Source organism: Pieris brassicae, chromosome 4 (assembly GCF_905147105.1).
Source record: "Pieris brassicae chromosome 4, ilPieBrab1.1, whole genome shotgun sequence".
NCBI lineage: Eukaryota > Metazoa > Arthropoda > Insecta > Lepidoptera > Pieridae > Pieris > Pieris brassicae.
The window spans coordinates 2,832,787-2,846,481 of record NC_059668.1 but is presented as its reverse complement, the minus strand read 5'-3'; the positions used below and the strand labels follow the sequence as shown (position 1 = coordinate 2,846,481).

At 33.3% G+C, this 13,695-nt stretch overlaps 1 protein-coding gene across 1 annotated transcript; it reads left to right on the top strand.

Annotated features, from left to right (window-relative positions):
- The first annotated feature begins 1,742 nt into the window (after window positions 1-1,742).
- LOC123708315 (transmembrane protease serine 9-like) lies at window positions 1,743-13,654 on the top strand. Its single transcript, XM_045658985.1, has 14 exons — window positions 1,743-1,951; window positions 2,407-2,485; window positions 3,241-3,403; window positions 5,073-5,278; window positions 6,073-6,284; window positions 7,087-7,144; window positions 7,215-7,325; window positions 8,098-8,153; window positions 8,744-8,846; window positions 11,367-11,529; window positions 11,915-12,120; window positions 12,437-12,642; window positions 12,842-12,899; window positions 13,533-13,654. The coding sequence occupies exons 1-14, from the start codon at window positions 1,880-1,882 to the stop codon at window positions 13,652-13,654; spliced, it is 1,815 nt and encodes a 604-aa protein (XP_045514941.1). The 5' UTR covers window positions 1,743-1,879.
- Window positions 13,655-13,695: the final 41 nt, after the last annotated feature.

Genomic DNA, 13,695 nt, shown 5'->3' with positions numbered 1-13,695 from the left:
ATTTTATGTAGTAATTATTTGTATAAACTGGAATTACTTATGTATAGATAATAAGCTTTGATTTGCCATATCTATATATAGAATTAAGATTTTGTAATTTTTATAAATAAATGTGAAGTGATCTCCAACGTTTATTTTTATTTTTTATGAACTAATAGAACCTATTTATACTAAACTGATTAAAAAAACTTAAAATATATATAATATAATATAGGTAATAAATAATTAAATATTAAAGAATTTTCCCGATGGTTGGCCATGTTTCACTGTCCTACAGTTCGTAGCCATTATATGACTGTAAAATATGTTATAATTTGGTACAAATTTTTTAAAGTGTGTGTCTACACAAAGAATTAAATAAAAAATACTTAACGATTTTTGTACGTTTACTTCAAAACTCATTGGCAACTACATATATCCATTAATTAAACATAACGGTAATAATAATTAAATGCAGAAATACTTAGACAATATATCAACAAAGCATCATCATTCTGAGTCACGGTCATTAAATCGGCAATATATTAGTATTGATACATGAGGTTAATGACACCGGTCGTTGCCGAATAATCTTACTAAAGCCTTCGTTCGGTAACTAAAATGTTGCTTAGCCTGCTTCTAATCTCTTCGACGCGAACTTTTAGGGTTCCTTAAATGGAACACCTCCGATATTCTTAAATTAATTACGTTGTAGCTGTACAACTATTTTACTATATTTGACGAATTGAAATTTACAAAAAGGTTTTTTTTTTAATTTTATTAAAGCCCACATTGTTTGATTGCCCTTTGTCAATAAATGCCTTTTACAATAATTATTATTTATTAAAATAACAACGGGATTAAGGTGGCGTCAGTGTCAGTGACCCTGTATCTCCCTATAGCAATACTTCACAGTTTCAAGTTGCGACATATGACAAATAATTATTAAAATTATAATATAATAATAATAATTAAATATTTATTAACACAAATTTAAAAAGTTTAGTTCCTGTGGCAGTGTACCTGCAGCAATTCCTCCTATTGCGATACTTATTTGTTGAGCGAAAAAAGCACCAGCTCTATCAACTGTACTATCTACCAGGCGCAAACTTAAATCTTTAATAAGCGCCTGTGCAGTTGAACAGCACGGCCCAAGAGTATACTCCAAAGGGAACAAATACAAAGTTGGAGGAAAGACTTATATTTGAGGCGTTTATTGTTTTCCGCCTGCTTGGCGGCCGTCCCAGCTTTTTTACTTATCCGAGATCGGTTAGAGGGGGCTAATTAGGTTATTAATATCATCAATATTGAAATTTTGGCTGTGGAAATCTTATTAATAGTCTTTATAACGCTGTAGATCGCTCTGTGTAGTAAATTAACTTTACACATTAGTAATTTTATGAGAAAGTATGTTAAAAGACAGAAAACTTGGACAGCGGCGGTAAAGTATTGTATAATGTTTTTTAAATCGATTTTTATGTAAGCGCTTAAAGGATTCGCACAAGAACTTACGTTAAATTGATTTTAATGTAACATAGGAATTAACAATACATACATACAATACATACACACTACGAGTATCTCATGTTAAATACCTTCTGACTATTAAAACTACCGCGCTATATATCTACAGAACTCTAATTATACGAAAACGTCTTACGCTTGCCCCTTATCCTATAACAATACCTGACAATGTTCAACTGTTTTAAAAGGTCTAAAGATTTTGTCCGATGCGTTTAAGTGGTAATAATTTTCGTGTTTTAGTATCAAAAAGCTACATTTTAGGTAGCCAAATATCCATAAGTACATTGAAGATTGAGAAGCGTGTTAGTGTATCCGAAACCGTGAACTCACAGCACATAATTATATTTTGAAATTAAATTGTGACGTCATTATTCTCATGGTGATAAAAATGTGGAGATTGTGTTTTGTTTTATATCTATTTATTAATAGCGGAAGATGTTTTAGTAAGGTATTGTTTTCAATTAATTTGTATTACTTTCTATTCAATTAAAATAACTTAGAATCGATTATTAAAGGACAGAGCACTACGTATTTTTTAATATGAATGACAGGCAAATTATAATTTATTTAAATTAAATAATCGTATTAAAAAAGGCGAAATAAACTTTCATATGTCTTCATATGTCATATGAAATAAAAAAATTGTGTAAGTATTTTTTTTAATTTGAAATAATGGGATCTCATAATTAATACATAAGTAAAATAATAACAACACTTATAATATTATATTAGACACTTAGATACTTTGTATACATATCAATATCATATGAGATTTTAAAAAAAATTGCACGTCATTATTAATTTATTATTTAATAAATTGTCCCTAACAACACTTATTATATTAAAAACATACACACTTTTGTTTTATTATCAATATCATATGAGATTTTATTAAATTTGTAGGAAGCATTCCGATTCAACCACGATGCAAGTTTATATGGCCGTCAAGCTGAGAAGCATCTACCGCCCTGTAGAGATTGCAGTAAGTATAGAAGGGCCCAACAAGCACTTTACAACTATATATGTATGTATAAGCTTGAACGGTGAAATCTCGTGAGGAAACCGGCCAGCTTTAGACCCAAAACCTCGAAGGCGTATCAGGCTGATCACCTACTTGCCTATACGCTCAGGTTGTAGCGCCATTTGTTTTATTTATTAACACTTTGTTGCATATAATACAATTGACATAATTAAATGAAAAGGAAACTGGCGGCTTTATCGCTTTCGAGCGATCTCTTCCACGCAACCACCGATTTAGGATTTGAATTATGTTATTATTAGTATTAGACTATTAAGGTGGTATGGAAACGTAAGAGGAACAAGTATAACAAATTCAAACGTTTATAACTCTGCTGATCCGATTTTATGGAGTTTATGGTCTCTATTTTAATCACTAAAAGAGACTCGTATTCAAACGTAAATAATAATACAGTAAAACAAAAGACCACTTGACAAACGCTTCGACATTTCAACGTTAGACAACCACTAGAATAACTCTAAAATATTTGGCTTCATAAACAATTTTTAAGTTTACTTAAAAGTTATCCGACGATATCGACTGTAAGAGGGTACAAAGTCCGCCGGGTCAGTAATATAGTATATACTAAATGTCTAAGCATAATGAACTTTACTTAGAGCAACATTCACAAGTAGGATCTGATGGACCTATGCAGTTTTTTTATTTTTATTTTTTTATTAGTCAAGGATTTTTTTTATTTGTTTTATATTCAATAAAAGGTTGTGGTGAAAGAAACGAAGAACTTCGTGTGGTCGGTGGTACCGGAAGCAGCGTGAATGCCTTCCCCTGGATAGCTAGATTGATATACCATCAGTCGTTTGGATGTGGGGCATCTCTTATCAATGATAGATATGTGGTATCTGCCGCCCATTGTGTCAAAGGGTAAGTAGCTTAATCAATAATAATAACACAAAACTGGAGAAAAATATGTTTAAATAAATGAACACTACGGATGTAAATAGGCGGGATTACTATTCAAAGCAGCAAACCAGCCAACAAAAAGTTTAGTTTTCAGCCAACCCAAACATATAATAAAAACATTTAAAAAATACAATACAGAACTGACAACTATTTAATGTAAAAACATATACAGTGTAAGCACTATTTAACAAATCGGAATGGACTGACATTTTATGGAGAGTTGTCGTTAACTGGCGTAAACGTACAAATCCATGACTCCTATTTATTAGTCATGGTCAACAACAGTCTACACGTGCAAGCAATTCCAATTTGTAAACAAAAGAACGAATTTCTTAGAAAGTTAGTATGCATGATGCCAACAGTTGAGTTTATTGCGGGCTAGGATAATCAAGCGACAAAAGAACGTACACAGCTTCGCAGTTTTTACAAATTTTAGCAAATGCAAAAGTACCTTACTATGCAATTGTTATTGAGAGTGGGTGTAATGATAAGTATCATAGTATGGAAGACGAGCTAAACCATACAAAGCCAACTGATTACGACGCTTTAGGGTGTTCGTCGTTAAATTGAGGAATATTACATGGGGTTTACACTGTAAGCAATCAGTACAAGAATAGAAGTACTATTTATTATTGTTGAGTATTTATATTTCTTTGTGATAGTAAGACTAGCTAACTACTAGACTAAAAATTAAAATACTTTTTTGTGCTTCGCATTTGCAAAGTTCGTGAATAACGGTCGAAGGAACACGTTTCTTGCGAATGCCGCAACTAGAGATCGAGTTCATGAGAATCGGTGTAGAGATAGATAGCTAGCTAGCTACATAACGCCTACAAAAAAGTTAGTGACAATATATGCCTGAAAAAAAAATCATTCGTCGTGTCTAACATCTGTCAGTTTGCGATAAACTCAAAAACTGCTGGACTCATGAAGAAGGTACGTGAAGTGGATAGTTAATTTTGAATATAGAGTTATTATTAAATTTATAAAACCTTTTTTTACTATTTTTGTTAAGTTCCAGTGTTGGTATAAAGTTAACGCGCAACGATTATAATGTAATGTACAGCTGAATTTCATCGTAGTCATTGGAGTCCTATTGTTAGTATCAATTAATGTTATGAGTCAAATGAAAATCAGTGTCGATTTTACAGATTAAAACTGCAGCTTGTATAGAATAAGACCCAGAAGTCTGCCAGTTTACCACTTGACTGTAAAATAAAAACGTTCAAGGAAAGAGATGCCATCTTCTCCTATCATCTCCATCTCCATCATCTTCAACTATGAGTTCCAGAGACTTGAACCGCCACTGCATAAAAGTTTAGTCTGTTTGTCTAAAAAATAAAAAGTTTATTGAAAAAGATGGATTCTTATCCTCAAATTCAAGACCCATGAATTTTAAGATTTGAACAGCCACTGCGTTAAAAAAACTAACAAAACATTTATTCTACGGGGACAGAAGTAGAGTTACAAACTACTACTTAATTTAGGTGTATATGTTTAGGAATTCCTCTGAGAGAGAGATGTACTAAGCTATTGCTCCATCATCACTAAATAGGCACTGGGCAATCACTAATACAATTCAATTTAAAATGATAAACCCCCTTTGTGATGTCTTCGGATATTTTCACAGGTTTATGTGGTTCATGTTCCGTGTGAAATTCGGCGAGCATAATCGATGTGAAAGCAAGGCGATGCCGGAAATGCGTTATATTGTGAAGATAATTGCCCATAACTTCACCCTGACCGAGCTTACGAATGACATCACATTACTGCGTCTGAACAAACCTGTTGATTACTCGTATGCTATTCGACCTGTCTGCATACCGCCTATGGAGAGTGAGTATTTATAAAAGACCGTATCTAACAGGACATATGACTTGAATAAAACTGCGGAGTAAATGGTTATGTCGCGCCCAAAAATCGTATAGTAGGAGGACTTACTACCATGAAATGGCATTCGTTATCTTCTCTGAAAATGTAACATATTAAATTAGGTGTTTATCACCCAGTACAAGGGTATATTTAGAATAAAATTGTCCTTAATTAAGATTGTTTAAAAGGCTCGTACCGCATTGAACATACTTATTATTATTCTTTTAACACTTTTTTCATATAACAATGAGTAAAGGAATAAAAGGTTCTGGATGGTAAGTGTCAGTTCCTATGGACTTACATTGCCAGAAGTTCCAGAAGTGCGACGCCATCCATAGGATTTAAAATTTTATGATATCCGAGATATTTTTATATGACGTAAATTTCATTATATTTTATGTATTTTTTTTAAATTATTGTCCTGTTAACCGTTTACATATGTTTTAATTGCTTTGTTTCATTCGTTTTGACTAAATAAATATAGATCTTATACATTTTTGCGCAACTTGCTTGACATCTAATCTTACAGCTAACATACATATTATAGAACAAAATATTGAGACAATATACAAAGCCAAAACAGATTACATTAATACACAAAAACAGAATAAAATAAAAATAATTGAAATTTAACATCAAACAAACGACAAGTAATACTTAGTATTTCAAACATTGTTAATGCCAACAATACTATATGATATTTAATTCATATGATTATAAGTATTTGATGTATGTATTAAAAGCGTACATTTCTCAAGGTAAAACAAAAACATATGCCGGAGAAATGGCAACGGTAGCTGGATGGGGTGCGATGGGTGAAACAGGGAACTGGTCTTGTTCTCTCTTGGAAGCACAGATACCAGTGCTCAGTGAACAAGAATGTTGGAGCACCAGTTATAATAAATCAAAGATTAGAGACGTGATGCTCTGCGCTGGATTTCCTGCCACCGCCCATAAGGACGCCTGCACTGTAAGTATGACGAATACATAAATTAGAAAAGATTGACAGTTTAGAAAGGTCGGTGTATACTCAAGTGTAAGAAGTAGGATTGTTTAATCAAGATGCTCACTTTTTAGATGCGACACGCCTGCCGTGTTTACACATTCAGATACAACAATTTACCGCAACAGTTCAAGATTATAATGAAAATAACAACTTTTTGGCTATCACTCTTCGCTCTGTTTCTTGTTTAATAATAATAGTAAAAAACCCTTTAATCTCTGAACTTTTTAACTTACATGCTATTCTTAATAGTCGTATTCTTCAATCTAATGCACGTAGCAAAATAATAAATTTGTTAGGAACCACTTTGGTCAGGTTGTCTGTCAACATAGGCTTCCCCCAATTGTTTCCACGACCTTCTCCATCCTTTTGGTAGATCGTCCTGTCATCTTTTAATTCTCCTCCTTGGTCCATTTTTCTTTGTTAGTCCACATTATATGTCCAGTCCAGTTCCATTTAAGTTTTCATATTTTTTGTAAAACGCCACGGACGTTTGGTTTTTCTTATTTTTGAAGATGTCCATCACTCCCGTAGTCCTATATATTAAGCATTACGTTTCTTGTTTACTTGTGCCGGAAATAGTAATTACCTTCAGCAGTGACTGTTCAATAGGAATCAATAATTATTTAGAATTCGATTCGACATAAAAGTGCTAGAAATATGGAAGCCCGAATATAACACGATTTTTGAGATCTATTTGTTTTGATTATAATTTGAATAAAGAAGGCTTTGTCATCTTTTTGAATTTATAAACGAATTTACATTACAGGGTGACAGCGGTGGGCCACTAATAGCAGAAAACCATGAACACACATATGATTTAATTGGTATGTTGAATGAATTAAGCTCTAAAAAATTTTAGTATTGCAAATAATGAAGTTAACGTTTTAATCTTAGGTATCGTATCCTGGGGTTACGGGTGTGCCAGAAAGGGATTTCCTGGCATCTACACAAGAGTGACCAAGTTCTTGGATTGGATTAGGGATAACACTGCCGATGCTTGTTACTGTGACAACTGATTTTAACAAAGAAATCTTTATTTTAAGACGTACTAAAGTCAGTAAAAATACATTTGCTTTAAAATTATTCGGCAAATTTTAATTTACCTCGCTTATAAAACTCAATTCAACTTTGTTGCCAATAAATTTTGAATCCTTTCTGGTTTTATTTTATCGCATTAATGAAGTTTGAAATATACTTAAGGAAGATGCTATATTTCATAGTGATTTAGGGTTTTGTGTGACCTTTGCGATAAAGGTTTTAAGTTTATTTATGGACCCGTTATCTTTTACTTTATGGAAGGAAGGAACGCAAGTTTTATTTTTTATTTTCATATCTCTTCTTACGATGATTTTCTGAATTACAAGGGTCGTATGAAGTGAAAAAGTATTGCGCGATGTTTTCTACATTAATATTAATTACCTTGATTATCTCAACTAATATTCTTACGATCCCGATAACATAAGTCTAAGCCAGGTTGTGCCAAAAAAAATGAAATAGAATGTTATTTTCATCCATGTAAAAGAACATACCTACCTACCCTAGAACTTTCTATTATGAAACGCTTTTCGTTAGTCTAATCTTTTAAATAATCTTATAGTTTGGAATATTCAATTAGATGCACCGGTTTAACAAACGGAAGGTTGTCATGGATCTATTATTAGATAGAAAACCTTGTTCTTAGTTGTGGTTGCAGGAGCAATGTCCTCATTCTAGTTTGCAACCTCGGGGAGTCGGGCCTTTATCTAGTGTTTTAGATTTTAAAAGGAATCACATAAAGTTAAAATGTGGACAGTCAATGTTGTGTTTTTATGGTTTGCCTGTGTTTGTGTTCTGGTAAGTAAAATATTATGTTTACCATTCCTGCTTGATGAAGTGTAGGTATGTAATCTTAAGGTTTTATAGATATTTTTTTATAGCATGACAAGCTAAGGGTTATTGACAGATTTTACTTATGTATTTAAAAAGACGCTTATAGATTTCATTCTCATTCTTATAGGTTTTTAGTTTTCAATTTTTTTTTTTTTAAATAAATAGTCGCCCATGGCTTAAGGTTGTAAAACAATTTTACCGCCGAATACTTAGGTCGATACTCTCAGCCATGTCAGAGTTCGGAAGGCACTGAACAAGAATGTCACAGTACTTTTTAAATCGTTAATTATGATAATTACATAGCAATTTTTTAGATAGGATATAAAACTTTTAAGGTGGCAATAAATTTTATCCAACTTGCCACTTTACCGACTTTAGGTGATTTATTGACAAACGACTTTATTTATATAACAATACTGTTTATAAAAGTCTGTTTAATGTGGTTCTAATTCTAAAAGTTTTTATTACCAAGCATTTTTTGTGAAATAATTTTTATTTGCAATAAATTCGCCATTTATTCCCATCGACTTTTTAAAATCAGTATAATTGTATAGGGAGGAGAAATAGAGTCACCAAATGAAGCTATCACATCTAAATCGGAACAGGACATAACGGAATCTACGTTTGATGATGAGACTAATAAAATTTGTAACTGTCGTAAGTATTACGATAAATTTTGATTAAGGCGTAGATTTTCAGTGTTACTTTTTTTATTTTTATAGAACCGTGGGCAAACCGGCAGGAGGCTCGCCTGATGTTAAGTGATACCGCCGCTCATGGACACTCACAATCCCACTTACTTCTTACTTATAAATATAATGACAAAAGTTGCATTGTCAAAATCGTTAGTTAGTTACTTTCGTTACCCATGATTGACAGGCCGTAAAGTGGATCCCCGATGTCAATGGACTCTATGCCAATGTGCGCATCTAAAACAAGCGCGTATTAAATATTAGGTCCTTACATATGAAATTGGCGTTTTGTATAGAGGAACAAAAAGTCGAATATTTTTAAATATAATATATTTAATTAATCAAAGTATGAACCATTGTTTTCTATGCACTTTTGCCATCTCATAGGTATTTCATTGATCCCTTTACTAAAAAAAACAGTCGGACGGGAATCAATAAAATCTATGCAGGCGATTTGGACTGCCCCATCAGAGTTAAATTTTTTCCCTTGCAAGAAGTTGTCCAAATTTCGATTGGACAGCGATTGACCAGCCTAGGTTGTTTAGCCGCTAGCTTTTCCATCATGGTTTGCAATTGCTGACAATAGACATCAGCCGTAATAGTCTGGCCAGATTTGAGAAAACTGCAATGAACAATACCGGCACTAGTCCACCAAACGCTTACAAGTAACTGTTTTGGGGTTAATTTTCGCTTGGGGCAGAATTTGGCTGGCTGGCCAGGATCCAACCATTGCGCTAAGCGCTTCCGATTATTGTAAAGAATCCATTTTTCATCACAGGTAATGATTCGGTTTAAAATACCTTCATTATTGTGCCGGTTCAGTAATGTAACGCAGCAGTCGACGCGCGTTTGCCTGTTTGCTTCAATCAATACGTGAGGTACCCACCTTTCAAGCTTTTTAAGCTTCCCAATTTGCTTCAAGTGAATTAAAACAGTTTTATCACTAACACCGCAGCCTGCAGCTAGCTCGGACGTGGTTTGCCTTGGATCCGCTTCCACAATAGCCTTCAATACTTCATTATCAACTTGGGTCTCAGGCCGTCCACGGGGCTTGTTCTGCTGGTCGAAATTTCCAGAACGAAAACGCTGGAACCAAAAACGAACTGTGTTTTCTTTTGCAACATGACCGCCATACACATCATTCACCCTTTGAGTCGTTTCCGCAGCACTAGTGCCACGGCGGAACTCGTACTCGTAAATAATGCGATTCTTTAAGTTTTCCATTTTGTAAAATGAGTGACGCAAACAGAAATAAAACAGAAGAAAAAACAAATGAATGACGGTCATCGAAGCACAAATACACGAGTAAATAGCTGTACAAATTTGAATTTGAAATTCCTAACCAAAGAGGAGGTATTTGAGGTCAAAGTGCCAGTACGACAAAACGCCAATTTCATATGTAAGGACCTAATATATAAAATATTACTAAGTAAATGATTATTTGCGTGAAACGTTATAATTAATATTAATTTGATAACTTTTAATATGATAGAAATAATTTAAGAATTGATATGGCTCATAATATAAAATGTATAATTCCTATTAAGACAAGTTTGCACGCCATTATATTATGTATGGCAGAATATGCAAACTTTCGATTGTACCACCATATTCTTGCAATAAATAAATTATTATTATGTCAAGTGCACTATAATTTCTGTTGCTACGCAAAAAAAAACATGTAGGAAGCAGTTAAAAAATGAGCAGATTAGTATAGCTCTATTGTTTAATATAAATAGTATTGAAAATTTTAGTTCTTAAATTATTTAACACATTTTATCAGGTTTCTATGAAAACAATAGTTATTGAATAATATATCTATATAGAATAAATAACTCTGCACATTTAAATGTACTGAAATGTATTAGTCACACTTATCAGATCATTATGAAATCTGATTAATATAAATTTATATGTAAATAATAGCGTATCAATGTTTTATTTTAAATTCCAAGTTAAAAACAAAATGTGTGCGTGTACACACGTAAGAATTGAAACTTTTTTATGACCTTTTTTTTCGAAAAATGATCTACTATATGAATCGTTACAGAAATTGGTAAAATAAAGTTAAATTAAATAAAATTTAACAAGGCTTTTATTATCATACACAGGAATACAAATAATACAATTATTTAATTTTACCTTATTACTACTAAGATTATAACACAATTTCGTTAATTATAATAGATTTATTACTATCATTGTTATCGTTATTATATATTTTTGTTATTAATTAGGCTTCGAATCTCTTCGAATCAACCGCAGTAGGGACAGGAAAAAGATGGCACGTAACCCAAAAATGTGACGGTAATTTTTTTTCCAACGCCGATAAAGAAGATTCACTTCAAAAATGTTTTTTTTTTGTTGGGTACTTGACAACTTGACAAAATGTCATACAGTATCTTTTGTCACCGGGAGCCATCTTAATATTTTAAGCATTATTCTTTTACTTACCTACACTACCTATATTATTCTTCCTTAATAGGTTGTGGAGAACGTAACGAAGCATCGCGTATAGTTGGAGGAGTGGAGTCAGCGGTAAACGAGTTTCCATGGGTTGCGCGATTGACTTACTTTAAAAAGTTCTATTGTGGAGGCATGCTCATTAATGACAGATATGTGATGACAGCTGCACATTGCGTGAAAGGGTAAGGTTATTGACGGACGGAAACTTTCGTTTAGGTTTTGAGCCATTTCTAGGAAAATAAAATTCAGAAAATCTTACAATGCAATCCACGTCTTGGTTTTAGTGAAATTTATTTCTATTAATTTCAGAATTGTTATTCTGTATGGTACAGTAAGAGTTCTTTTATATAAAAACATCCAATTATATATACAAAGATATATTTACAGACGCCTCTTAAAAATTTCATAGCAAAAATATTTGCTTCATAACCGTCCTTATATTAATATTTACAATTGTTTTGTATATTGTCTCGGCACAAAGACATCATGTAACATTACGATCTAGTGTAACTTAAGACTAATAAGTAGTTTAAGTGTAACCTTATTTACTTTAATTTTATATTTTAGTTTGATGTGGTTCATGATAAAGGTGACTCTGGGGGAACATAACCGATGCAATGAAACTCATAGACCAATCACTAGATTTGTTGTCAACGTCGTGGCACATAACTTCACCTATGTTGACTTTAGGAATGACTTAGCTCTGCTGAAGCTAAACGATAAGGTGGAAATTACGGACACAGTCAAACCAGTGTGCTTACCACATAATGATGGTGAGTATTTCAAATTCGCAGAAATATGAAAATACAAAAAATTGACGGAGTTGCAGTTGTTTTTAAATAATTAGGAATACCTACATATTAATAAAATTTATACATTAAAATATGTGATACTTAAATGAGTGAGCTTGCGATAAAAATAGTGTTTAAAACGATTACATGACTACCAATATAAATAGCTTTTTATTGAAAAAATAATAAAAAAGCTGTTAAATTTATTTTTAACGGTCTATCTGTCTGGTCTGTCAGTATTTACCAAAAAAGTATCCTTTTTCGAAAATATGCTAAATCGTTTCCCTCCCTATTTCAGATAACGAATACATAGGAGTCAAAGCAATAGCTGCAGGTTGGGGATCGATCGGCGAACAAAAAAATCACTCCTGCCACCTATTAGAAGTGGAATTACCAGTTATAAGTAACCAGGAGTGTAGAGATACGAAATATGAAACCGCTATGATTGCTGATAATATGCTGTGTGCTGGATATCCAGCGGAAGGGAATAGGGATACTTGCCAGGTACTTGCTAAATTAGATTCTTTGATTTAATATTACAAACCTATACATTATTCCACTATGCTGTATGTATTCGCCTTGTCATTTGAATAATTTGAGTAATAAACAATCACTAAGCAAGCTACTGTTCTAGTATGATGGAAGTTCTAGTATGATGATCTCAATAGAAATTCCAGTCTATTTATTACGCTATAATTTTCAGGGTGATAGTGGCGGCCCATTGTCAGCGGAGAGAATGGATAAACGATACGAATTATTAGGTAACTAAATTTCTATAAAACGAATTATAATGGGTGGGTGGACACCCAGACTCTTCGAGGAGGCAGATCGAATATTGGCGAGTCGAGACTACACCATTAGTAGCTATCCATACTCTCGCTAGTTAGTTGCTCGCTACATCTCCGACAAGATGGGGTGACTATGTTAGCTATGTGTGTAAATATTATACTGCTTTAGGTTTATATCACAAATAAAAATATCATATCATGCCGGTATAAATATAATTTAATTTAAGCCTTTCCTTTCTTAGGTGTCCTCCAAAGACCGGTATTAATGATAATTTTATTCATTGATATAATTCTTTAAAAGCCATACACAAATTGTAACTCCACTCCATCATGATAAGGTAACGCGCAAGTCCTTATAGTGCGGTTGTTAACAACAAAGCGAGTTAGCGCGAGAGTTTGGTCGATGCTCTCACTTCGCCCGCTTGCGTTCTCACTCGCGCCTAAAATACCGACACACTACCGACAAACTAGCACACCGTGCACACTCTCGCGCTTGCGACCGCTCGTGTCACCTCCCGGAGAGTGGATGGGCAATTATAATATGCTTATAATTGCTTTAAAATCCAGAATTTACTTCAAAGAGGCTTTATTGTTGTTGATTTTCAGGCATCGTCTCCTGGGGTATTGGATGCGGTAGACGTGGTTATCCCGGAGTGTACACCAGAGTGACAAAGTACTTGTATTGGATTAAGCATCACTCACGCCAGGGCTGCTTCTGCAAAGACTAAGACTCCTCGCCTTTCCCACACCCGTATAGCATTTTGCAATA